Raw genomic sequence first — 23,273 nt, 5'->3', positions numbered from 1 at the left:
TATAATAGACATCGCTCAAAGGACGACATTAACATTTTTGATGGAGAAAACACGCCACAAAACATCTCTGTATATGGTTTTCTTCTTGGTATGCTGTGCAGCGGCGGATTCATGTTTGCCATCTTCACCTCAAGCTCTATACCTCAGTTCGGCCTTTTTTTAGCCTTTTTAGCCTTATTTCACTTTTTAGAATACCTTGCCACTGCTCTATTCAATGCCGACAAATTGTCTTTAGACTCATACCTTATCAATCACAGTGCACATTATCATGCGGCACATGCTGTTGCCTTGGTTGAATTTTTGATAGAATACTATTTCTTTCCACAGCACAAATCAGTAAGGTGGATCAATTATCTTGGTTTAGGACTCGTTATTTTAGGTCAAAGTTGTAGGACAATCGCTATGTTCTCAGCAAGACATAACTTTTCACATCATATCGTGGACTATAAAGAGAAAGACCACGTTTTGGTACAGCATGGCATTTACAGGTAATTGAAAAAAAATAGGTTTTAAATACATTACGTCCAATTGATGCATAACAATGGCCTTTTATTATTAGCATTATGCGGCATCCTTCTTATTTTGGCTTTTATTGGTGGGCTATAGGCGTCCAAGTGCTATTGTTGAACCCTATCTGTCTTGTATTGTTTATTTATTGGTTACATAGATTCTTTTCTGAACGAATTGCGTATGAAGAGCACACATTACATCGCTTCTTTGGTCAAGAATGGCTTCAATATAAATCGAAAACATCTACTCTAATGCCATTCATCTCTTGATCAAATGATGAGAATAAGAGTATCATCTATAGAGGGATAGCAAAATAATCACAGGTGATTTATATAATAGAAAATAAATAGATCGTTTGGTATACAGTTGTTTCAAAACATAAGAACAACAAAAAAAAAAAAGTTTATGCAATAGAGGGAAGTGTTTCGCCCATGCGTAGAATGGCTGCTAGCCATCGTTCATCTTCTTCCCAGCGAATACCGCTTTCAAGTATGAGACCCTATAAGAGGCAATCCATGATTAGATTGGCAGTCCCCCTTACTTCCCTTTTATCATAGAACATGTACTTACAGTCAAGACGCCACGCGTAACTGCTATCTGTTCCTTTTTATCTTGAATAGCCTTTAACAGGGCTGCTGTTTCTGGATCCTGCTCGGATGCATCAACCGCTCGTGTCTTTTGATCTCGTAAATCATCCACACGTTGCATCATCTCTCTATTTTTCTTATGCTGTTGAATGATTTGCGACTGCACTTCTGTCAATTCTCTCTTGTATTGATTTAATTCTTCTAACACGCGCATAAATTGGATCACCAACCCATCACGTTTACGAACTTTTTCTTCCGTCTTGGATTTGATTTCTCTCGTAGCATGATCAAACGTCTTTTTGTTGTCGCTTCTGTCAGGGTATAATGCTTCCACTGTGAAGTACTGCTTGTCAAGTAAATTCAAGAGTCGCTCTTGCGTTTGATTTACTTGATTGATGTCTTGCAACGCCTCCTGTTGTTTATCCACAAGACGTTCATATGCCATGATGCCATCGTTTACGTGCAAACGATCAGCATCCGATGGAATCGTGAAACTTCGAGCCTTGTTGGAAGCCATTTCGTTTTGTTGGAGTTCTGCGATTCTTCGTCTGAGCCATTGGATTTCACGAAGTGATGCAAGAATTTGTTTTTCTTTGTTGGTTAGAAGAGATGAGTTCTTGCCGTTTGTTTGAACTCTGTTCGTAGACTTGAGAGTATTGGTAAAGCTGTCATCGATGAAACTACTCATTGTTCCTGTCACGATGATCGATCAAAGGGTTGGATGGCAGGAAAAGGAAAAGGGAAAATTCTTTTCTTTTTTTTTTCTTAACCTTTGCCCCCGTAGCTGCAGTTTTGAATAAACAATAGGGCAGTAATGCTATCACTGAGAATAAATAAGGTAATACTTCCAATGAACAACCGCAGTAGATTTACGTTGTTATCTACTGTTTGAAGCAAACGAAGTACCCTTATCCTCTTCCTACATCACATGAACCGCACATACAGTAGTACAAGAACTGTTGCTCGGCCTTAACACCCTGCTGGTACTACCTGAATACAAAGATGTAAATGAAAAAATAACACATCTAAATATGGTAAGAAAATACTAAATCTTGACTGCATGGCAGAATGGGATGATAGACAAATGGACGAAAGTGGCTTACTAAAATAAGACATTATTTTGATCGATCTTGCCATTTACTACAACAACGTATTAGGCCTTTACACGTTCGACTATTACATTAGCTTTACGCCTTACAGTCGTTATAAAGGCTACCGTATTGGTTTATGTAGTTTGTCTTTTCTGTTTACACTACTTTCTCTTTCTCTCCCATCCTCTTATACCTCTTGTGAAATGACTGCAGATACTATATACGTACCACAACCGCTGCGATCGAGTGACGTAGATAAGCATATTGCTGTCCAAGAAGCAGGTACTTTTTTCTTCCTACAATGATGGGATGCGATGTACACATGTTTCGAGCGCTTACCTTTTGATTTTAAAAATATAGATGGAAACCTCAGGCCTATTGCCGGAATGAACGCTATCGATGCTGCTGGTTTACCTGTTGCAATAGGAACGATGCAAAAGAGTAAGCCGCTACCAAAAACCCCTTCGGCAACAAAGCTGTCAACAGCTAGCAAATTCAAATCTTTATCGCTTCCTCCCATTGACACTAATGTACACCAACAACAACAACAGCAGCAGCAGCAGCAGCAACAACAACCTGCTCCCTCTTGGATAGTTACCCCGTTAAAAACCATTCGCGAGAATAATAATGCTCTACAGCAAGAATATCGGTATTCAACGGTACAACAGCCGTTTATTGAAAACCATTACAGTAATGAGAACAATTATGACCTTCACAGCAATGTGAATAACAATGAAATGCTTTTGACACAAGCTCATTATTTGACGGGTTATTACGATCAACAGTCCATCCATTACGGACAACAGTCAATAAATTACGGACAACAGCCATTATCCCCTCATCAGCAATCACCCTATTGCTATGATCCGAATTTGTCACAGCAACAGCAACGTCAAAATCATTGCTACACTTTGTACCAACCTATCGCGTCGTACAACGGCTATTACCAAGCTCCTGCTGCTGCTGTTGCTTCAGTAGCTACTGACTGCAGTCACGACCCAACCGCAATGAATAACAATGCATCTGCCTCTCTCAATGAAAGTATGAGCAGCGGTATTGTTATAGGTAACAATAAGCAATGGAAAGTATCCTCGGCAAAGAGCAGCCATAGCAATCATAGCGGGTCGTGCGTAATAAAGTCAAAAGAGGTCGGAAGATCTAGTAGTTTAAAAATAGAATGCGCCACCCTTACAAGGGAACGAAGAGAAGGTACATTGTCCAACAGTAATAGCAGAAGATCCGAGCCATCTACACATTTGGGAACATTGTTTGAAAAACCGCATGAGCCTTCCAACAATGAACTGATCAGCCATCATGGTGCAGTCAGTATCGTCAGTACCACTACGCTTAGCCATACTACTTCTTCAACTCAACTGCAAGAGCAAGCAACTTGCACAGCTCACTATGCGAAAGCTCTGACACGGAAAATGTCTAAAGAAGCAGTTGAATCTACTCATCCTTGCTATAGCGTCAATGTCGATAAAAAACAGGAGGAATTTGCATTACACAAGAACAGTGCTGTCTGTGATACTATGAAAGTACCTGATAGAAGGAAATTGTCAGAGGAGGTCTACACCAACATTGCCCAAACTTTCCTGACCTCGAATGCAGCAGCATCCAGTCAGAGCTCCGAAACATCTACAAGCGCTGATAACAGTCCAGTCTCTAGTAGCCATAGTAGCCCTTCTACTCCAGCTCAAGTTCTTCCGCATGATCCTACCGCGTCGTCAGACGCCAAATCCGCTACTGCTGCTGAAAAGAAACGTAATACAATTGCCATTCCGTTCCTCCTTTCTCCTGTCAATGAACTCTACAGTAACGATCTGAATAATGACAATGATCTGTCTGCTTCATTTTTTGCAACTGAGAATTATTTCCAACAACCCATGAGTGCATCTCCTTTTTCCACTCCTAGGATTTTGTCGCCTTGGGGTACTACTACCTCAAAACGATCTCCATCCAAAGGTGCTAATTATCAACGACCTACGTCTGCAGCAACTGCCTCTATTATTAAGCGTGTGTCGACAGGTTCTGTTCCTAATCTTTCAGTCCTTACAGCTCAGGCACCTGACGAGGTGTCTTTGCAGCAACCTATTTCTGTAGCTACGCACTGTATAGCGACGAGTCAAACCTTCTCCCACAATGACAATACTCAAACAGACAATCCTAAGGACAAACTCATCACCCAACAGCAAGAACAGCAACATTTGCAGCAGTATTGTTCAACAACGCCAGCCTTTAAAACAACATCGACTCCTCCTACAACCATCCCAAAGTTATCGAGTGGCAATGATAGCCATGTCCCCTCATTTAGTATTGCTTCCTGCAGCCTCATCAATATACGTTCCAACATTAAACTCTATCGACGAATGGCACTCAAAACGCACAGCACCAATATACAACTCGCATATGCAAAATACTTGATACAGATTGCCAAATTATTTGGAAGTGGCAGTAGCAGTAAGGACACCAGTAACAACAAACATGGTAAAGCGACAACCAAACGTCGCCCTTTGCCACAATCTATGTCGTCCTCCTTGACATCCTTTCCTGAAGAGGACCCTACTACAAGTAAAGTCACTTCTAACAGCAGCTATGCATCTTCTGCAAAAGCGAGCAGAGGAACTTTAGCTAAAAACCGAAAGCGAACAAAAAATCATCGTTACCAACATCACGCCCACCCTATCAGTAGCAGCCATAGCAATAAAAAAGCAGCTGCTTCAACTGAAACTCCTTCACAGATTCGATATCGACTATTGACGGAGGCTGGTTATTGGATTGAACGCCTCGCGCGTACAGGCAAACCAGAAGCTCTATTTATTCAGGGTCGTTGGTATTTGTTAGGCCCCAATGCCTCAGAAGATGAAGGTTGTGTCTTGAAAGCCTACACTGTCAAAGTACAAGAATCCAAAGCATTCAAATGCTTTTTAAAAGCGTCCAGAGGCGGCTGGACAGAAGCGCATTATGAGCTAGCTCAATTGTGGAAAAAGCGTGGTCAATATGCTCGAGCTATTCAATGTTACGAAAAGGGAGCTAACGCGAATCATACGCCATCCATCTATGTAAATAAAAGCCAAAAAAAAAACCCCCCTTCCTCTCAACATTTTACTACGTAGCAATGAGTAACCAATAGATCATTTTTTCCTTTTAGAAAATGGCCAAAGTTTACCTACGCGGTCAGTTGAAGAAGAAGAAAAACATTCGAAAAGGTATGGATTATTTAAAGAAAGCGGCGGATATGGAAGATGCTGCTAGTGCCGAACCAGCATTTGTCCTTGGTTGCATTTATGCTCATGAATATGACCGCATTGGTATCAGAAGGTAAATCATCTCTTGTAGCTTCTTGAACCCTGTTGACCAAATAAGCTCGTAATGACTAATTTTGCTTCAGATACATTCAGGACGATTTGAAAACTCCCATGGAATCTTATGTTAGTGTAGATGAAGATGAAGAGGACTCGGCACTAAATAACAAACTTGCTCTCAACTATTTGAGGAAGTCTGCAGATTTTGGCTATGCTGACGCTATATATTTCATGGGTCAAGTGTACGAAACAGGCATGTTGGGCCAGTTATGTGACGTGTGGCAAGCTTTCCAGTTTTACACAAAGGCTGCCGATGTCGACCATGCTGGAGCTATGCTAGACCTATCGCGTATTTATTGTCAAGGTATACCTAGTTTGCTAGCTGCTCAACATGAGCTCGCTTTTAAATGGTGCAAACGCTCTGCCGATCTAGGATTTGATCAGGCCGAGTATGTCTTGGGCAAGTATTACGAGGAAGGAATTGGTGTTGTTGCAAACTTTGCAAAGGCATTAGAATATTACAGTAAAGCGGCTTCTAAAGGTTACCAGCCAGCAGCAGAGAAAATGAACTATCCTATGATGCAGGGTGCTAACAGAACAAAGCATATTTCAAGAAGTAATGTTTCAACAACATCCATATTTGTGTCTACCTCTGCTCCTCCGCGAGTAAAACAAGACGAAGATGATTATACCACGGAAAAAGAAGACAGCAAGTCTACTAACAATGAGAGGAAAATTAAGAAATCCAGTAGCAAGAAAAGCATTTGTAATATTCAATAAACTTGTCAAATAATTCTCAACAGCATACTCAATCTCTGCAATCAATAAAGTAAAAATGGCAATTCGGAGCCATTGCTCTCGTGTGTTTAAACCCAAAAAAAAAAAAAAAAAAAAAAAGAAAAGCACGCGATTATCTAAAATACTTATTGATGTATTAGCAATGAAATGCATGGAGAGAATGGAATATGCTTAAAAAATTGAATCTACAGCAGTAGATATGACAGCTTAATACGTGAAAAGGGATCGTTATATAGAAACGTTATTAATGCTACGGCAGGAAATAAACATAATATTAAGCTTAATACGTGATAACGAGACAGTATTATGTTGCTCTGTACAGAATAAATGGGGTATTTATGTAAGGTCACTCCAGGTACACTAATGGCACTGTAGATCATGTGTTGCTTTTGATTTTCCATTCCCAAACAAGAAGTGCCCGATTCCAGCTCCTAGTACTACTGCAATCATCAAATAGCCATTGTAAGTCATAAAGACTAACATGAGCCAAAAACTCACTGCAACAAGAAATGCATAGATAATGGATCGTAATGCCTGCTCCCTATAAGAATACCTATTCCTGCGACAATAATGATGAGAACCCTCTCACTTTATCCTAATGGCTTACTCGTTGTTTAAGTTACCTGGCTAGAATCATATTTTTCCTGAGAAAGCTACCGCCTTGATTTGCCGTCTCACAATCCTCCTCATTGCCTCCGTTGCCGACAAGAGCATTCTGGCCTGCTACTTTCTTTTTTTCCGCTTGAGACCACTGTTCACACGATGCAAAACAAACACGTATATATTCATACCCTGCAGCAATCAAGAATATTGCCAGACAAGACATTACAAGTTCCAAGATATTATGGATATGCCAAAATTCAAATACTATACAGACATCTTTCACTTGCCAATTGAAAAGCATCTATTCAAGGTTTTTATGAGATGAAGCAATGTCATTGAGTGGGGCATAAAAATCTGTTGGCATGGAAGTTACACTCATTAAACATCCAGCCGACATGTCGTTGTCTGGCAGAACTTGTGCACCAGAAAGGTCGTGTTCTGCCATGTTCAACATGTTGTGATCTGTCATCATATGTCCTTCCTGTCCTTCCATTTGGATTCAAAATATAGTTAGGGTATATGGATACAAAAGTATATTTGAGATAAGGGGGAAAGAGAGAGTTAGACAGCACCATGCCCCTTTTTACGTATAAGTATCAAATGCAAAATCGATATCACATTTAGGCTCTTGCAGATCGTGATTTTTTTGTACGGACTTTGGGATTGCCCATAAAAATAGATCAAATTTTTGGTCAAAAAGAGCAGCTGCCCCTTTAGGATATCTCCCTATTTCTAATTTCTATTCCAACCCTTAGGCAATACAAAAAATATCCTATATGCTCTATGCTTGCAGAGATTCATAAAGTTGCCGCAATCACACGCCTGATAACGATCGGTTTAGCGATCGCTAGCTATATTTTCATTGGTAGTTACGACTCATCGGCCGAGATTCAACTGGACTCATCGAGGCCACATGTTCTTAATGTATTTCTACGATGGGACGCTATGTATTTCCTGCATATTTCAGAATTTGGATATATCTTTGAGCAAGAAACAGCATTTTTTCCTTTGATGCCATTAATAGCGAGATTCATAGCGAATACAGGTAGAGAATAGATGAAGGTTGTCTTTTGACACTTTTTTTTTTGTTTCTTACCTTTTTTGAAAGAAAAGGGAAAGGAGGACAAAAAAAAAACTCAAAAAAAAGGGACTTGAAAAACTCCAAATTGTATTATTAAACATTTAAATGGGATATCATCATAGTCTTCTGGCCTTTACAATCGATACTGAGCTATAGATATACATTACTGCTTGCTGGTGTGACTATAGCTAATGTATGTTTTGTACTAGCAGCTGGTGCACTTTATAGGTAAGCATGAAAATAGAGAAGGAGTATAGCACAGGGCGCATTGATAGATTACATTACTACAAGGTTAACTATAGCATTGCTTCCGGGCAATAAAAAGCTAGCCTTCGCTTCAGCTATCGCATTTTGTCTATCACCACCTGCCATGTTTATGTCCTCTTTTTACACTGAGTCATTGTTCGCATGGATAACATTTGAGGGGATGCGCTTTATTGCCCAAAAAAAATACCTCTTAGCGGCCCTGATATGGAGTTTCGCATCGGCAGCTAGATCAAATGCCATTGTCTACAGCGGGTTTTTCTTTTACGACTTGTTTTGGATGCGTTTCGTGAATCGCAAGGTATAGCTACAAAAAATGGCTCACTGTTTGCCCTTCCTTTTATCAGAAACAAAAAAAATATACATATATATATTGACACGCTTTCCTCGGCATAAGCGCTATTTGACAGGCTTAGTGAAAGCATGCATCTACACATTGATTACCATTTCCGGTTTCGTTGCGTTTCAATATTATACTTTTAACAGATTTTGCAGTTTGGACCGACCATGGTGCGAGAATAAGCTGCCATTACTTTATTCGTTCGTCCAAAAAGAATACTGGTAAGTATCTGGCGTTGAGGCCTCGTTTGATGTTCATTGGTTGCGTAGACTATATCGCTCAAATACTTACTATTGATTGGCTTCATCCTTACCATCTGCATAGGGGCAATGGGTTCTTGGCCTATTACGAAGTCAAACAAATACCCAATTTTGTGTTAGCGGCACCGATTATTTTGATCAGTCTATTTGGCCTGAAGAACTACATACAGCACGACAGTCTTCGATTCTTGACGATCCATCTCATGTCCTCCAAAACACCCTATCGAAAGGCGGACGAAAACCAAAGTTATACCAGTTCAGCGTTGGCCGTTTACATGTATCTTTGGGCATTCTTATTGGTATTTGTTTGTTGTAATATGCATGTTCAAGTGATTATTCGTTTCTTTACTTCGCTTCCACCCTTGTACTGGTTTGTCGGCGCTCTATGGTCCAAGGCGTTCGGTAGCTCTCAGCTGGATAAAAACGTCCAATCTACTGTTGCAGCCAATTTGGTTTTTAGTTACTTTATCCTCTATGGACTGGCTGGTATTGTTTTGTTTTCGGGATTCTTACCTCCTGCTTAATTATAGTACTATCGCTCAACATTTTTTGTAATATAATGCATCCTTTATGGAAAGGTGAAATTACTCTATTGCTCTAAAAGTATCTTTAGAACAAAATAAATGCTGGTAAAAAAGCTGCAAGACGGCACAACATATTATAACACAATGACAATGTGATTTTGCTAATTGCAAAAAAAAAATGGAGTAATAAATACATTATTTTCTCTCCTTGATAATAACGTCGGCCTAGTGAAGTCAAACGAAAAATGCAAAGCACAGGCGACAAGGTTTTCTTTTATAACTACTGGTAATTTTTTGATTTGAAAATAGATGAATTAAAAGAATAATAGAGTGAAAGGACTGTGTAAAATCTGAATCTGAACATAGAGCATAAACATAGTAGTAAGTGAGGCAACATGGCATCCTCTTCATAGGGTATGAGAGGAATTAGGTTACAGCGGAGGTAGGCGTGCACGAAGGTCGGTCGAAGGTAAGATCGAAAAATGTGGCTCGCATGCGTATAGTCCGGCAGGAAGTTCAGGTGATTCGCTACATTTCAAATTTCTACCTCCGCTGTAACCTATTGAATAGATTTTAAATATTTTATGAATTTTCATCTGAAGCGGGTATAGCTCAGCTGGGAGAGCGTTAGACTGAAGATCTAAAGGTCGGGTGTTCGATCCACTCTAGCCGCATTCATTTCTTTTTCATTTTTATTGCTTACCGTGATACGTTTCGGTTGTTTTTGTATGTTTCCATTCACTTAGAGCAGTTTTACTTTATTTTTTTATAAAGGTGTTGGTATAAGGCTCGATCACTCAGCACAGTTAGATAGACGTTTTTTTTTATTTCCTTAGCTTATTCCGATACACAACGGACAGTCTTCTTTTATGTTGTTAAATGAATTTTATTAAGGCAACTATGTATTTTTGTAGAATAGTAGTAGTAGAATGAATGTGGATTCAAGGTATGTTAGTCGGTAGTGGCGGTTGTAGAATGGGTTGACTTTGTGGAAACCGATGGCTGCGGAACCAATGTTGTTTGTGGAGAAGTAAAATTAGGATTTGTAAAAGGCAAGACAAAGCCACCTACATCATGAAGTTGGTGGTGAAAAACAGCAGGACTGTTGTTGTTTTGAATGAAATCTTCGTAGGAACGAGGAGGTAAATAGTGTTGATAAAATTGATAGAGTTGTTGTTGTTGTGGAGGGTGATGGTTGGTAAAGGTAGAAGTGAAGAGAGGATAGGCATCGGTAGGAGGACAGGTGTTTTCAGCATGAGCAGCATCAGCAGCAGTAGCCGTATTGGTGGAGGCAGAAGAAGAGGATGTAGAGGAAGACGAAGAGGAAGGTTGTAGTGGTATATCATCGGGCTTATAGACGGTATATTGTTTCTCTCCAAAAGCGAAAGGCTTTCTATTGCTTGTCGTAGAGGATACAGTCGTGTTTTCGATGACGGTATCGTTCTCAGAAGAGGAGGTAGGGATAGCTGGTAATTGTTTATCCACAGCAGCGAGTAGGGGATTACGGCCTTGATGATGAGAAGTCAAGGTTCTTCTCAAGTTGGATTGATCTGGTGTCCAAACGTCGATGGCGTTCAAAGCATCCTCTACAATACGTTTTGTTTTCCTTTTGGGATATTGTTCTTGATTTGCAGCAGCAGCAGCAGCAGCAGCAGTAGAGCAGCCATCCTCTGCTGCTGCTGCGGTTGTTGTTGTTGTTGTGTCTTCCGTTTCTGTCTCGTCGCGGTGGACTTTGAGCTCGTCAACAATGTATTTTCCAAAGACAGACACGATGTCTGTTTTACGGGCCATGGCATGCATTCCGTTCAAGAGCAAATAAAGCGCTTCCTTTGTCGCCATGGTTCTGAATGCCACGAGTTCATCTTCATCGGGTTGGGTAAACGACTGCAGACGGCTCAATTGTTCCTGCAGATGGGCTTGTTTTTCTCTAGAGGAAGAGGAAAGAGAGGTTTGCATACGATCGATCTGGTCCATGAGTTTGCGTTTTTGATCACGGGCAGGTTGGAGAGCGGCTTCTTTACGTTGGATTGTTTTGAGAGTGTCGCGATAAAGATCCATGGTATGAGCCCACTCCATAAGGATATTGGACCATTGACCGAGGAGTTCACCCACACCATACGTCACGTCCTGATAACAATAACAAGAGAACAGAGGTCGGTACGATAAAAAGTGTGTTGGATGGGCTGCAACGGAAAAAAGTACTTACAGAAAAATTTTGACCTAAAACAGACCCAAATGTTCGTAGATGGCTTGCAGAAACACGGTTTTGTTCGGCTAATTGAGAGATGGACTGACTGGACTTTTTCGTCAAGTCTAAAACACCAGCGAGACCCTTTTCCGAGATGGAAGAGCTATGGTTACCGTAGGTGTCTGCTGTGGTCGAAGAGAGTGCTTTATGAAATAATTGCTCCAACATGGGTTTGATGAATGATGATTCTCTGTTGAAAAAAAAAAAGAGATCGTTTTTATAGGAAAAAAAAAAAAACCCAGAAAACTCGTACCTGAAAACACACACGTTAATTCAATCCACCAATCAAAAGAGACGGCGAAAAGTTGTAAATAGAAATTTGCCTCAAGTTATATGCGCCCCTTCTCCAAGTCGGATCCAAGACAGGCAAAACTTTTTTTTTTTCATGCGATGATACTCAAATGAACAGGAGAACGTTTTACTTTATACTTTTTTTTTCTTCCAACTTATAAGCATAGCGAACAGAGCAGCACAACACAGCTCAAAAGCGAATATGGGAGTGTCATTACTTGCTTACGTGGTCACCTTTTTCATCTTTATTTGCAACTATACATTAACCATTTGTTCCATTGTATTCCCCAGATGGTACGAATGAGGGCAGTGAGTGAGTGAGGGTGATGGCTGTTGGAGAGAAAAAAACGAGAAAGAATAACCGCCCCCCGTGGGGTTTGTTTGCATAGGCTTACATTTGTGACTCCAGTGCCTTTTTATATGGAGACACACTATGGTCTATTTAAACTTTGCAGAAGGTAATGTACGCTAAAGAATCGAGCGGAAGACTTTTTTTTTTTTTCATATTTTGATAATGGATGTAGTATCACAAGAGAATGCCGAGTGTTTCCTTCCTACGATCATGGTGATTGTCAAGAAGGTAGGTATTCCTGACCTCTAGTGTTTTTTCCCGGAAAAAAAGGATGGATCTCTGAAAGGAAATCATTTTTTTTTGGTAGAGGGCTTTTGTGAGTTATGGTAAGAAGGATCATGGGCAAACAAGTAAAATCTAACTTGGGGACTGACTAAAAAAGAACGACGAAATGCATAGGCGAGCAGCAGGTGCTAGTATGATTTTATCAGCGATCCTTGGAGGACTTGCGTTATTTGCGCTGTTGGCTACGATGTGCAGCAATCGTCGTAAACGATCCAAGGCGTGGGCACCGATTTCGTTCCTGTTGGTTTTGTATGCTTTACCTCAAATCTTTTCCATGAGTGTGATGGCCTATCTCTACAATTCGAGCTCGACCTTTTATATCGGCACTAAATACAATGTGTCGTTTGTATTGTGCATCATCAGTTGGATAGTCAGTATCCTTTTGTCTGTTATTTTATCTCTCGTAGCCGTTTTAGGTCCGCCCGACTACAGTTATCAACCGTTATAAATGAACAGCGCTTTTTTTTTTTTTTTTCGGGGTTCCTTTTTTTAATTAAACCAAGATGTGTCACAATGAAAGTACGTGTATTACAGTGTATGTGTGTGTGTTATTAGAATGAATAAAGAAAATAAATAGAAATGGAGAGAAACAAAAAAGGAGGTAGGGAGAGGTATATGGGATAAAAAGAAAAAAAAAAAAAACCAAGGAGAGACGCGCGCGACATGCTTCATTTGTTATTTTTGCGATACATTGATTTTGTAGTGTAGGCTTCTTTTATAGACATTTCAGTATTCAATAGCCTGTCCCAAAATGTAAAGAAAGGCTGAGAAAAGTTTCGTTTGATGCCAAAAGATTGATGATGGATATCATGGCTATTCATAGAACAAAGAGGGAAAAAAAAAGTGAGTCATAGCATCCTACAATGGAAAACACTCCAGGAATGATACTTTACTACTGGACATTATTGCCAAAAAAGAATTGCAATGGATTCCAAGGTAGAGCGTATCCACAATGATCATCGACGGTCTTTAATGTAGAAAAGGTGAAAAAGAGAAAACTCATGCGAGCGGTCATGCCGGTCAATTCCATGGCGAGCGTGGCGCCCAAAGAATCCAACAAGAAGCCTTCGAGGGGATGGTTATAGAGGGCGCCAAAAGCATAAGGAACGTACAATCGATGGTGATGCGAATGGATGTGTTTGTACAGAAATTTGTTGGTGTGAAAGAGACGATGCAAAAAATATTGATGAGCGTCCAAGATGCACATGGCGAGGATAAATTGCGCGGTGGGTTTCAGGACCCATTCGATGCCTTGGGCCATGGAGAGGCTGACGACGTCGGTCATGTCGACGCTCATGCCCGGTATCATACTATTCGTAGTAGTCGTCGTAGTCGTCGTCGTCGTAGTTGTAGTTGTAGAGCTACTGCTCGTGCAGCTACTGCCGTTGCAGCTACTGTGATGCGTGCTGGTGCTGGTGGTGGTGCTCAGAAAAAAAGCCGGTATCCGCGCTGCGATGATTTGCAAGGTGTGTTTCCAGTAGAGGACGTTTTGCTGGTATTGGAGGGAGGCCTTGACGGCATCGGTGGGTTTCAAGACGAGGAGGCCCAACAGGACCTGTATGATTTGTTGCAATGTCACCATACTGAGGACCTTGCTGAAGGTGACTTTGTTGCGTTTTTCCATATCGCCCATGGTGTGAATGCGGTACTGTTCGAAATAAGGTATCTCGGCCTTCATGACGAGGTGCCAGAAAGTCGAGTAGATCCAGTAAGCAGCAATGGGTGCCCATAAGGCCAAGACCTCATCGGACCATAGACTACGTTGGGTGAGAGGTGTGCTGAACAGATGGAGCCATGATGACACAGTGGTGGAAGCGAGCATCTTGTAAAATCTCGACGAAAATGAGGTGAATGGCAAAGTGGGTGTACTGATGAAGCCCCAATTATCTACTATGGAAGACAGTAGGATGTAGTAAAAAGTCGAACTGTAATTGGATGGAATTCTATCACGCTGAATAGGATAGATTGGGGGGAGGAAAGAAAAGGAAAACGGAAAAGTCGGTTTCAATGAAAAGTGGGGTAAAAAAATAAAAAAAAAGAAAAACCAGCTTTTCTTGAAAAAGGGGGGGGGTGTATTGTGGTTGAGGACTTTTAAAAATACCCTTATGAGGAGTTTCAAAATCCCAAAAAATCCCATTTTTGTTCGTTTGTTGTAAAATTTTCCCTTTTTTTTTTTTTCTATTTTTCCCTTTCTCTGCTATTTTTTTTTTTTTCACTCTTCCTACTAGAGAAGCGTTACCCTAGAAACAACGGATTGTTACTATAACCAACCCAAAAAAGCGTATCATGGATGATATCGAATACTATTTTGATAGTATAGAAACGTTCTATGCAGGTAAAGAGGAAACCCACACCGTTTTAAAAAGTAGCTTACGACTCAATTTTTAGTTTAGAATTGGATGACATACTTGCAAGGTCTTATACAACAGAAGAAGATGTACAAAGGATTATTACACAGTATATTCGGTTCTTGGTTCGATATCAACGTAAAGATTTATTTAAAAAAAAAAAAGAAAGAAAAAGAAACCGTGATGGGGTTATCCCATGCTTATCCCAACCCCCCCCCCCCCCCCCCCCCACTGGAATTTTTTTTTTTTTTTTCTTCTATAGATGAATTCTTAAAGACAGCGGTCGAATTTGCTCAAATCGCTTACAAGTTGATCGACTCGAAAATCTGTCTTGATTACAGCACAACAGTGCTTTCGCATATTCTGAATCATCATGCTCTCCCTTCGCAAGACAAAGTAGAGCTTTTGATCTCCTTTTCGCTCCTTTTGTATGCAGGCAAAGACGAACCACGATGGATGGACTATATTTTGTTGGCCTCGATCCAAGACAAAAGAAACCGGTTGTTTGGAAAAATCATGACAGAAATGCGACTCGGGTTTTATCACACGTATAGCTTATTGAGTGTCTCGTTTTCGTTATGCTATGAGCTATGTAAATTGGCTAAATTGGAAAAAGAAGATTTATGTAAGGATATCAGTGTATGTATAGATGGAGAGGGGAGGGGGGGGACATAAGGAGAGGAAAATGACTCATGGAAAAAAGGATATAGGTCTTATTACTACAGAGATGGTCAACCACTTTCTAGACCTTGTGGAATCGACGCGGGGGGACAACGAAGAATCGTTTAATTATGATGTCATCCGGTACATGATGGTGTTGAATGAACAATACATGATGTCTGGGATGGAAGAGAATTTGGTTCTGGATGTATTATCGCAACGTATAGGCACATCAGACACGTTTAGTGCTAATTTGTTATTCATGTTGAACAGATCAAGTAAGTCCTTTTCTTGGGGAAATGGCACGTGTTTCGTAACGCGCTTTTTGATTTTTCTCAACTCGTGTGTGTGGATCTCTAGATGATATGTGTGTACAGATGTTGATATTGAAATTACTGTATGGTATCTTTACAAGGCCTTGTTTGTATGAATATTTCTATACCAATGATCTGTACGTTTTGGTGGATATTGTCTTGAGAGAGTTATGTGATCTAGGTGACACGAAGGAAGCACAGACGGTAAGTGGGTTTTGTACACCGCCCCCCGACATGATATCATTTTTTTTTTTTCTGCTCTCCAGCTGATACTCCTCCCATGGGATTGCGCCAGTTACGTGATGCGTATCTTCGCGTCTTTGAACCTTTATTAGAAAATACCCAATTACGACTACGGCCTTACAAGAAAAAGGAAACGCACACGATTTTGACCAAGTTACTTAATCCTGGCATGCAACGTAAAGTAGGTTCTACGACGAAGCGTATTGTCAACAGGATTCTTCACGATTGGTGGGAACAAAGTCAGACATTAGAGTCCCCTCAGGTATTGTCACGTACTGGTTCTACAGTCTCCTCCTCCTCCTCCTCCTTTTCCTCCTCTTCCTCCCGCCTGGCCGATGGGCACGATCCAACCCCCCCACCGCCGCTCGCCAACGTAGATGAAGTGTCGACAGTGATTAGCCGAAAAGAGGTCAAACAGACACTTCAATGTGAAGAACAAGGCAAACAACCACCCGCGTCTTCTCAACCTCCCCTTCAAGAACAACAACAACGTATCCTTGTGTAAATAGATGCTATTTTATGACCCGTTGATCCATACCATTCAGAGAGTCCTTTTTGTCGTCCCATGATAAAACATGACTTTTTTTCTTTTTCTTATTTTTTTTTTTTTCTTTTCTCTTTATTCAAAAAAGGACCCATGGAGTTGATCCTTAAGTGTGTGTGTGTCAAAGAGTGTGTGTGTGGGGGACTGGGAACGAGAGGAGGGGATGGGACTATATACATGGAGGAGGGGAGAGGAGGGGAGAGGAGGGGAGAGAGAGAGAGAGAGAGAGAGAGAGAGAATAAATAACGAGTTTTTTTATATACATAGCTATATACATGATGGTTTTTTTAGACAAAGATGCCTTGACTGGCGGCCCAAAGGTGAGCGAGATCGGTCAAGGGCTGACACAGGGAGTCAGGGATAAGGCAGATCAGCATGTTGCTTAGCACTCTTTTTCTATGTTTTCTTTCTTGCTGCTGTTCAGGCTGACGATCGTGATCAAACAAGTCGATCCTCGCATCCAAGTGATCCATGGTGATTTTTTCGTAGGCAAGAAGGAGTTCGGGTTCGATCCAAGAGACGGTCTCTCCCTCTGCTGCTGCTGCTGTTGCCAAGACGGGCTGAAAAGTGACGGTGATGGAAGGGGCAAAAGGAAAGAGACCGGCATAAGGGGTATGGGGTTGAATGACGAGCTGTTGTGTTTCTTGTTGACGTACGCATTCGGACAGAAAAAGTGTTTGAATCCATAAGGGGAGACGGCCGCGTACGGCCATGTCTTTGGCGTCTGTGTAAGGATTGGTGTAGCGTACACCGAATGTATAACTGTAGGGTATAGACGTGTCCTTGTCGAGCACGTGGGCGGGTGGGGGTGGTGGTGGTGTGGGAGCCATCGTGGGCGTGTGTGGTGTTGCTGCTGCTGCTGCATGGGTATCCATGGGTACTTTTTCTTGCTCTTCCTCCTTCACAAGGAGAGGAGAGAGAGCAGGCTCAGCAGGCTCAAAGAGAGAAACCGTCGGCAGCGGCTGCCATTGGTGATGCACAAAGACGCCTTTGGACAAACGCATCACAGAGACGTGGTTTTCCAAATCGAGATTTTGATGATGTACCAAGCGCATCAACAAGTTTTCTGATCGCAGTTTTCGATACAGGATGGGATCCGTGGTATCCGTCAGTGGATCTTCCTCCTCTTCTACTTTGAGACTCGAAAAAGCCGTATGACTGCTACTACTAGTATCACTGCTACTGGAACTGTGTTGACTCGTCGTGGTGAGACGGTCTTCTTCTGCCCATGGAGTGGTGGGGTGATCCTCGACCGACATTTTGCATAAGAGTCGTGAAGGGTTGGGAAAAGCGGCACTGGTGGAATGAAAAACGTGTCGACGTACGGCAGAAACGATCCATTTGAAACGGTCTACATTGTTACACACAGAGGAGAGTGAGCTATCATAGTCTACAAAAAAGTCATGGAGGGTCGATAGCGGTGGCGTCGTTGTCGTCGTTGTCGTCATTGTCGTCGTTGTCGTCATTGTCGTCGTAGGATGGGCGGCTGTGATAGCATACGCGTCTTCGACAGGGTACTGATACTCGTTTTTGAGAGTGGCTGAAGGATCGATGAGAGGAGGAGCAGGACAGGTGTCTTGTTCCATTTTCCTTCTTTTGGCGGGAGGAAGAGGCGGTGTGGCGGGTGGCGACGTGGGTGTTGCATAAAAAAGGTCGGCACACGCTGAGTCATCCAAGACGTGGGCTGTGGTAAAAGTACGATGCATGGGATGATTGTGTCTTTAAGGGCGCAATGGGCTGCGATGAAAAGAATCGAAAGAAAAAAAAAAAAAAAAAAAGATAGAAAATGAGGGGAAGAGGGCTTTATATTTTTTTTTTTAGGGTTACAACTCTAATTTTTTTTTTTTTTTGAGTCAAAAAAAAAGCACAGTAAATGTTATTTTCGTTTTGGGATCAAATCAGGGCCTTTTTCCCCGCTCCCCTCCTCAAACAAAAAATCGGCCGGAACCCCGCACCTGAAGAAAAATTTAAATTGAAAATTTCTAGTGTGTGCGTGTGTGTGTGTGTGTGTGTGTGTGTGTGAGACCTACAAAAATAGAGGCCGCAAATAACGCCTCTTCGCGTCCTTTTTTTTTTTTTTTCTGTACCAAATCACGCGACCTTTGCGTGTTATCTGTTATCTTTATAGAATTTATTTTGTAGATAAAAAAAAAAAAAAAAAAAAAAAAAAAAAAAAGAGACGATGGGATGGAGAAGCCCTAGGTAGGAGAAAAGCCATCGTCATTAGTTTCAGATGTAGAAAACAAGGAAATTAGGTTCTTCCTTTCCTTAAGGTTATTTAGAATGAAAAAACCATGGCCTTGTTTGAGCCATTGGTTTTTATGGCTGATCGTGTCATTTTGTCATGTTCCAGATCGTGAAAGAACAAATTAGAAATCCCTCTGTGGATTTGTCAGCAACACTCGATGATGATGAAACTCTAAATTTCGGTGATGGATGGATTGCTTATCTGATCTTTTTTTTTTGTAGCTCAGTTAAATGAAAGAAACAAAGAGAGAGAGAGCCATTCGTCATCATGAGAAGTGATGGTTCTTTCCTCGTGTCGCAACCGCCCGAGAAATAAAAATCAAGTCACCTCCAAGCGAAATTCCCCGCCGCGCAACAATAAACCTTAGTTTTTTCTATTGTTATTCACCACGTGTACAACAAAAAAGGGGACTTTATACGTTATACGCGCGCTGTCATCCAACCTATCCTAGGTTGACAACATAATTCTAGCCATTGACAAAGACGTTTGACTCGCGAGACAGAGGGAAGAGGAGAGGATGAACTGCGCAACATGTGAGAAATCGATTGTTTTATGGAAAAACTCACACAACAACATTGTGCATGTGTGTGTGTGTTTATGTGTGTTTATGTGTGTTTATGTGTGTGTGTGTGTGTACGACAATCATCCATACGAAAAAAAATAAAAAAATAGATCAAGTTACTGCGGTAAAAGAAAAATGGTATCTAAAAAAAAAAGAGGACAGCATCTCATGTGCGTTTTTCAAAATGAACCCAAACACCATGACGAGGTTTGGTGGTAAGGACGACCTTGGTATCAATGATGCAGTCTTGAGCCAAGTTGAATTTGAACTCATTGACAGTACAAGCAATGGTGGTTCTTAATTCCAAAGTGGCTAGATTCTTGCCTATACATGCATGTTGACCGAGTGTAAATGGCAGATCAGGGAATGTGTATTGCGTGTCTGGGGTAATGACATGGTCTGTCGTGTCTGTACCAAAGTGATCAAAAGCAGCGTCTTCTGTTGTCTCGACGACGACAGGTCTCAGCCAGCGCGAGGGATCAAACTTTTCAGGTTCCGGAAAGAGGGCAGGATTCATTTGGATACCTCGTACATTGCACCAGACGGCAGCCCCTTCTGGGACGACGGTGCCATCCACTTGGATAGCACGATTCACATGCATGGGAATAAAGACAACAGCAGGGTACATACGCAGCGCTTCCTTGTAGACAGCCGTGACCAAAGGCATCTTGGCCAGTTTTTCCGCCGTGATCGTGGCAGGGTCAAGAGGAGCCGGGCCCAGCACCGCGCGCACTTCTTGGAAAAGCTGTTCTTGGAGGTCGGGATGGCGTGCCAATTCAGCAAAACAGAAAGACAAGGTATGCGCCGTGGTATCGTAACCTGCAAACGTCAGCGCCAAGAGATCGTTGACGAGATCGACACGGTCCTCACCATAGCGTCCACTAGCAAAGGCACAGGCGGCCACCGAACGATACACGCGTCGCGAGGGAGGTGTGCCTGACGCTTCATAGTCAGCCAAAGCGGTGTGATAATCTTGCAAAGCCCTGTCCAATGAATCGTGGATGAAATGCTTGAGTCGATCACGCGAGGGTTTGAAGGATTTCTGAGCCCACTTTGTGCGATTGAGACCGAATGGAAGCCACACTTCCAATGACTGAAAACCTGTGCCTAGGTTATTATGTTCTGCCTAGGGGAGAAAGGAAATCAACATGAGTTATGGGTTTTTTTTTTTTTTTTTTTTTTTTTTTTTTTCACTCTCCGTGCTTTCGTTCATTTTTTTTTCTTATACCTTCATGTTTCTTTTACCACCGACGATGGCATAATTCAAGTCCTTTCTTCCATACAGATAAAAGTTGATGACGTCCATGGTTAAATCGGTAAACAAGTCGTCTAATTCAATCGCTTGGCCAGAGGCAGCGGCCCTCGTAAATGTGTCGAGTAATTCGCGAGCACGAGAAGCCACATAGGGCAATAAATGGGGTACCAATTGTTTGGGTTGAAACGAAGGCAATAAAACATGTCGACGCCAGCGCCAATCCTATCATGAGACAAAAATGGGTTAGACCACCGAGGGGACGGCATGGGTAGGTTCGTCATTCTGTCCATTTTTTTTTTTTTTTTTTTTACCTCTCCCACCGTATTATTCAAATTCATACCACCAAAGACGAGGTGGTGCACCAATCGAATCATCATCCCTCTTTGTACCTGAGGACCCTTTTCGACACTCGCCGCTTTTCCTTTACTACGGCTCGTCCGAGATTGACCTTCGATCAACACGTCCTTGATGCCCTTGAGCGTATTGACAATGACCAGAGGTGTGCCAAAAATAGACCAACACACACTGACAGGAGAGACACGGGTGTCTTGACGGCCCACACGAATCAAAAAGTGAGAGAGTGCATCGTGTGTCTCTTTTTCACTTGGAGGAGGCACAATGCCAAAATATTTGAGAAAGAAACTATGCGCTGGTGCAATCGGTGCTTTGGCGAGTGAAGCATAGCGAACGTAGCGACGATGAACGTACAGTGCAATAGAGAGAATGGCCAAGGAGAGAGGAAGGGCGTAGGCAATAGAGCTCGTCGTCGTCGTCGTCGTCATTGTTGTTGTTGTCATGGTGTAGGCACGGGCTTGGTGGCTGATGCCAGAAGCAAGGGATCGAATGAATTGAGGCATGACTCGCAGAAGGATGAGAAGGAATGTCAAGAGGAGATATCTATGTATCTATGTCGTGTTGTTGTTGGGTTTTCTGGTAAAAAAAAAAAAGAAAAAGAAAAGAGATCCCCCTTCCTCATGACCTTGCCCTTTTATATGAAAAAAAAAAGGTCGTTTTGTCGTGCTCTCTTGTAGTCATGGCATAGCACGGACTTTTTTTTTTTTTTTTTTACTGTTTTCCCTTGCATGAAGGGTCATGGAGAGACACGAAAAAAATAAAAAAGTTTATTTCTCACTCATGAAATTAGCCAATCATGTTCAACAAGGTTTCTGATCCAATGGATCTGTCAATAGAGCCACACCACGACAAAGAAAATAAAAGGGAGGGAGGCCAAAAAGAAAGGGGCCAAGCGGGGAGGGGGGGGGTGGCGGCGACTTTTCTCTTATTTCAACACTTACATGAAAAAGTCGAGGGCAACAAACCCTTGATTGTGATCTGTATCACGCTAGCCCATTACCGATCCTCTGCACATGAGTGTGTCTATCGCTCAAGAAAAGTCGTACCGCGCACGGTGTTTTTTTCATTGTATTTCGTTACAGATCATTTGGAAAAGGCAAGTCTCCATGTCTTTTGTGAAATAGAGCGCATCCCTTTTACAATACGAATCTACTTGGTCGTCAGTGGAACCCATGGGTGTCTATGCAAAGGCTGATAGGCAACGTTACATGGAAGGAATCACTTTTATTTTTTTATTTTTTAATTTTTTTTTATTCATATGGTAGCAGCAAAAAGTCAATGAGAGAAAACCATCCTATCTATATAATACACAGAGCTTCAATAGAAAGAAAAATAAGGGAATTATGTACAAAAAAGTAAAAAAAGGACTTTTTAAAACATCACTAAGCGACAGTTTCTTTACATGTATCTTTTAAACTCGGATTGCATTTTCTGTTGAGTAAGCTCTAGGAAAAAAGAAAAAAAAAAAAAAAAGGGAATCAGAACCCATGTCACGTTGATGGTATCCTCCCCTCCTAGCTTATACCTCCAAATGGTCAGAATCGACAAAGCTGGGTACTACTGTCCCTGTAGGTGTAGCTACTTTGGCAATCGACTTTTGTCCTTCTTCAAAAGTAGCCCCTAAATCTCTCAAGGCAGCCATTCGTTCCGCCCCGGTGGGCATGGGTGACACTTCCATCTCTTCGTCGTCCAGCAGAGTCTCGTGAGAGGTATCTTGGGTCATCTCTTGTGAAAAATCGTAGGGTTGCTGTTCGTGTTGTTCGTTTCGCAAGGATGATTCACGTCTTCTCTGTAACAGGGTGGGCGAACTGATGGTGATGGAGCTTCGTCGCCGTCGTGATCGTGTCTGTTGTGAGCCGTCTGGAGAATTCGTGGGTTCATCCTCCAAAGAAGACAACGATTGTTGACGCTCGCGTTGAAGTTCTTTTAAATCTCCAGAAGAATATTGCTTTTGGCCTTGTCTTTGATACATTGATCAAGAAATTGGGGGGTGGGGAAAAAGAAAAACAAAAAAAAAAAAAAAAAAAAGAAAAATATTAAAAAAATAAATAGCTACGGGTTTCGCTTTTTCTCTTTTGAGGGACCCATTGGCTACTGCCTTTTTTTTTGCCTTTGGATAGGTTCACTGTTTTAAATTAACGGATGGGTTTCTTATCAAATGGTTAAAATGGGCAAAGGTAGGCCATGGAGAAATCGCTTTACGTCA

The 23,273-nt window shown here is 41.7% G+C and overlaps 12 protein-coding genes and 1 non-coding gene across 13 annotated transcripts; 6 read left to right on the top strand and 7 right to left on the bottom strand.

The window, feature by feature from the left end:
• Positions 1-90: 90 nt before the first annotated feature.
• Positions 91-779, top strand: BDF20DRAFT_908331 (Isoprenylcysteine carboxyl methyltransferase family-domain-containing protein; the record flags this gene model as incomplete). The annotated part of the gene is made up of 2 exons (XM_053083472.1): positions 91-488; positions 560-779. The coding sequence occupies 2 exons, from the start codon at positions 91-93 to the stop codon at positions 777-779; spliced, it is 618 nt and encodes a 205-aa protein (XP_052931388.1).
• Positions 780-907: 128 nt separating this feature from the next.
• Positions 908-2,102, bottom strand: BDF20DRAFT_1004671 (uncharacterized protein). Its single transcript, XM_053074670.1, has 2 exons — positions 1,081-2,102; positions 908-1,009 (listed from the first exon to the last, which is right to left on the bottom strand). The coding sequence occupies exons 1-2, from the start codon at positions 1,783-1,785 to the stop codon at positions 914-916; spliced, it is 801 nt and encodes a 266-aa protein (XP_052931387.1). The 5' UTR covers positions 1,786-2,102; the 3' UTR covers positions 908-913.
• Positions 2,103-4,491: 2,389 nt separating this feature from the next.
• On the top strand, positions 4,492-5,955 carry BDF20DRAFT_788837 (uncharacterized protein; the record flags this gene model as incomplete). The annotated part of the gene is made up of 4 exons (XM_053076153.1): positions 4,492-4,660; positions 4,904-5,250; positions 5,340-5,499; positions 5,642-5,955. Coding segments are annotated over 4 exons (990 nt in total), but the record flags the coding sequence as incomplete, so codon positions are not given.
• Positions 5,956-6,651: 696 nt separating this feature from the next.
• Positions 6,652-7,195, bottom strand: BDF20DRAFT_829082 (Ctr copper transporter; the record flags this gene model as incomplete). Its single annotated transcript, XM_053078291.1, has 2 exons — positions 6,652-6,844; positions 6,915-7,195. 2 exons carry the CDS (start codon positions 7,193-7,195, stop codon positions 6,652-6,654), a joined length of 474 nt encoding a protein of 157 aa, XP_052931385.1.
• Positions 7,196-7,436: 241 nt separating this feature from the next.
• BDF20DRAFT_215612 (GPI mannosyltransferase 2) lies at positions 7,437-9,406 on the top strand. Its single transcript, XM_053074936.1, has 5 exons — positions 7,437-7,939; positions 8,098-8,203; positions 8,267-8,540; positions 8,637-8,800; positions 8,904-9,406. The coding sequence occupies exons 1-5, from the start codon at positions 7,678-7,680 to the stop codon at positions 9,361-9,363; spliced, it is 1,266 nt and encodes a 421-aa protein (XP_052931384.1). The 5' UTR covers positions 7,437-7,677; the 3' UTR covers positions 9,364-9,406.
• A 558-nt stretch (positions 9,407-9,964) lies between these two features.
• Positions 9,965-10,037, top strand: BDF20DRAFT_t157. The gene has a single exon. It is a non-coding gene; the product is annotated as a tRNA-Phe (tRNA).
• A 358-nt stretch (positions 10,038-10,395) lies between these two features.
• Positions 10,396-11,659, bottom strand: BDF20DRAFT_789065 (Eisosome component PIL1-domain-containing protein; the record flags this gene model as incomplete). Its single annotated transcript, XM_053076158.1, has 4 exons — positions 10,396-10,713; positions 10,780-11,031; positions 11,095-11,490; positions 11,570-11,659. Coding segments are annotated over 4 exons (1,056 nt in total), but the record flags the coding sequence as incomplete, so codon positions are not given.
• A 190-nt stretch (positions 11,660-11,849) lies between these two features.
• Positions 11,850-13,209, top strand: BDF20DRAFT_215499 (uncharacterized protein). Its single transcript, XM_053074935.1, has 5 exons — positions 11,850-12,196; positions 12,292-12,360; positions 12,427-12,482; positions 12,562-12,580; positions 12,654-13,209. The coding sequence occupies exons 1-5, from the start codon at positions 12,105-12,107 to the stop codon at positions 12,985-12,987; spliced, it is 570 nt and encodes a 189-aa protein (XP_052931382.1). The 5' UTR covers positions 11,850-12,104; the 3' UTR covers positions 12,988-13,209.
• Positions 13,210-13,329: 120 nt separating this feature from the next.
• On the bottom strand, positions 13,330-14,549 carry BDF20DRAFT_899421 (uncharacterized protein). The gene has a single exon (XM_053082671.1). It carries the CDS (start codon positions 14,359-14,361, stop codon positions 13,432-13,434), a length of 930 nt encoding a protein of 309 aa, XP_052931381.1. The 5' UTR covers positions 14,362-14,549; the 3' UTR covers positions 13,330-13,431.
• Positions 14,550-14,739: 190 nt separating this feature from the next.
• Positions 14,740-16,415, top strand: BDF20DRAFT_899413 (uncharacterized protein). Its single transcript, XM_053082670.1, has 5 exons — positions 14,740-14,874; positions 14,933-15,025; positions 15,150-15,512; positions 15,598-15,825; positions 15,908-16,415. Exons 1-5 carry the CDS (start codon positions 14,826-14,828, stop codon positions 16,129-16,131), a joined length of 957 nt encoding a protein of 318 aa, XP_052931380.1. The 5' UTR covers positions 14,740-14,825; the 3' UTR covers positions 16,132-16,415.
• A 425-nt stretch (positions 16,416-16,840) lies between these two features.
• Positions 16,841-18,070, bottom strand: BDF20DRAFT_899406 (uncharacterized protein). The gene has a single exon (XM_053082669.1). It carries the CDS (start codon positions 17,905-17,907, stop codon positions 16,936-16,938), a length of 972 nt encoding a protein of 323 aa, XP_052931379.1. The 5' UTR covers positions 17,908-18,070; the 3' UTR covers positions 16,841-16,935.
• Positions 18,071-19,624: 1,554 nt separating this feature from the next.
• BDF20DRAFT_908326 (cytochrome P450) lies at positions 19,625-21,495 on the bottom strand (the record flags this gene model as incomplete). The annotated part of the gene is made up of 3 exons (XM_053083471.1): positions 19,625-20,551; positions 20,687-20,935; positions 21,025-21,495. The coding sequence occupies 3 exons, from the start codon at positions 21,493-21,495 to the stop codon at positions 19,625-19,627; spliced, it is 1,647 nt and encodes a 548-aa protein (XP_052931378.1).
• Positions 21,496-22,521: 1,026 nt separating this feature from the next.
• Positions 22,522-23,063, bottom strand: BDF20DRAFT_899400 (uncharacterized protein). Its single transcript, XM_053082668.1, has one exon. It carries the CDS (start codon positions 23,037-23,039, stop codon positions 22,587-22,589), a length of 453 nt encoding a protein of 150 aa, XP_052931377.1. The 5' UTR covers positions 23,040-23,063; the 3' UTR covers positions 22,522-22,586.
• Positions 23,064-23,273: the final 210 nt, after the last annotated feature.

The sequence above is a fragment of the Mycotypha africana genome, assembly GCF_025528875.1.
Source record: "Mycotypha africana strain NRRL 2978 chromosome Unknown BDF20scaffold_14, whole genome shotgun sequence".
NCBI lineage: Eukaryota > Fungi > Mucoromycota > Mucoromycetes > Mucorales > Mycotyphaceae > Mycotypha > Mycotypha africana.
This window is presented reverse-complemented; position numbering and strand designations above follow the sequence as displayed.

Excerpts from the sequence above, each read along its gene's own strand:
- BDF20DRAFT_215499 (XM_053074935.1), top strand. The coding sequence starts at position 12,105 with ATGGGAGTGTCATTACTTGCTTACGTGGTCACCTTTTTCATCTTTATT. Across the intron at positions 12,197-12,291 it reads TCCATTGTATTCCCCAGATG|GCTTACATTTGTGACTCCAG; the intron begins GTACGAATGAGG and ends TTGTTTGCATAG. Across the intron at positions 12,361-12,426 it reads CTATTTAAACTTTGCAGAAG|TATCACAAGAGAATGCCGAG; the intron begins GTAATGTACGCT and ends TAATGGATGTAG.
- BDF20DRAFT_899421 (XM_053082671.1), bottom strand. The coding sequence starts at position 14,361 with ATGCTCGCTTCCACCACTGTGTCATCATGGCTCCATCTGTTCAGCACA.
- BDF20DRAFT_899406 (XM_053082669.1), bottom strand. The coding sequence starts at position 17,907 with ATGTCGGTCGAGGATCACCCCACCACTCCATGGGCAGAAGAAGACCGT.
- BDF20DRAFT_899400 (XM_053082668.1), bottom strand. The coding sequence starts at position 23,039 with ATGTATCAAAGACAAGGCCAAAAGCAATATTCTTCTGGAGATTTAAAA.
- BDF20DRAFT_215612 (XM_053074936.1), top strand. The coding sequence starts at position 7,678 with ATGCTTGCAGAGATTCATAAAGTTGCCGCAATCACACGCCTGATAACG. Across the intron at positions 7,940-8,097 it reads GAGATTCATAGCGAATACAG|TCTTCTGGCCTTTACAATCG; the intron begins GTAGAGAATAGA and ends ATATCATCATAG. Across the intron at positions 8,801-8,903 it reads TTCGTCCAAAAAGAATACTG|GGGCAATGGGTTCTTGGCCT; the intron begins GTAAGTATCTGG and ends CCATCTGCATAG.
- BDF20DRAFT_1004671 (XM_053074670.1), bottom strand. The coding sequence starts at position 1,785 with ATGAGTAGTTTCATCGATGACAGCTTTACCAATACTCTCAAGTCTACG. Across the intron at positions 1,010-1,080 it reads TTACGCGTGGCGTCTTGACT|GGTCTCATACTTGAAAGCGG; the intron begins GTAAGTACATGT and ends TGCCTCTTATAG.
- BDF20DRAFT_899413 (XM_053082670.1), top strand. The coding sequence starts at position 14,826 with ATGGATGATATCGAATACTATTTTGATAGTATAGAAACGTTCTATGCA. Across the intron at positions 14,875-14,932 it reads TATAGAAACGTTCTATGCAG|AATTGGATGACATACTTGCA; the intron begins GTAAAGAGGAAA and ends TTTTTAGTTTAG. Across the intron at positions 15,513-15,597 it reads ATTGGAAAAAGAAGATTTAT|GTCTTATTACTACAGAGATG; the intron begins GTAAGGATATCA and ends AAAAGGATATAG.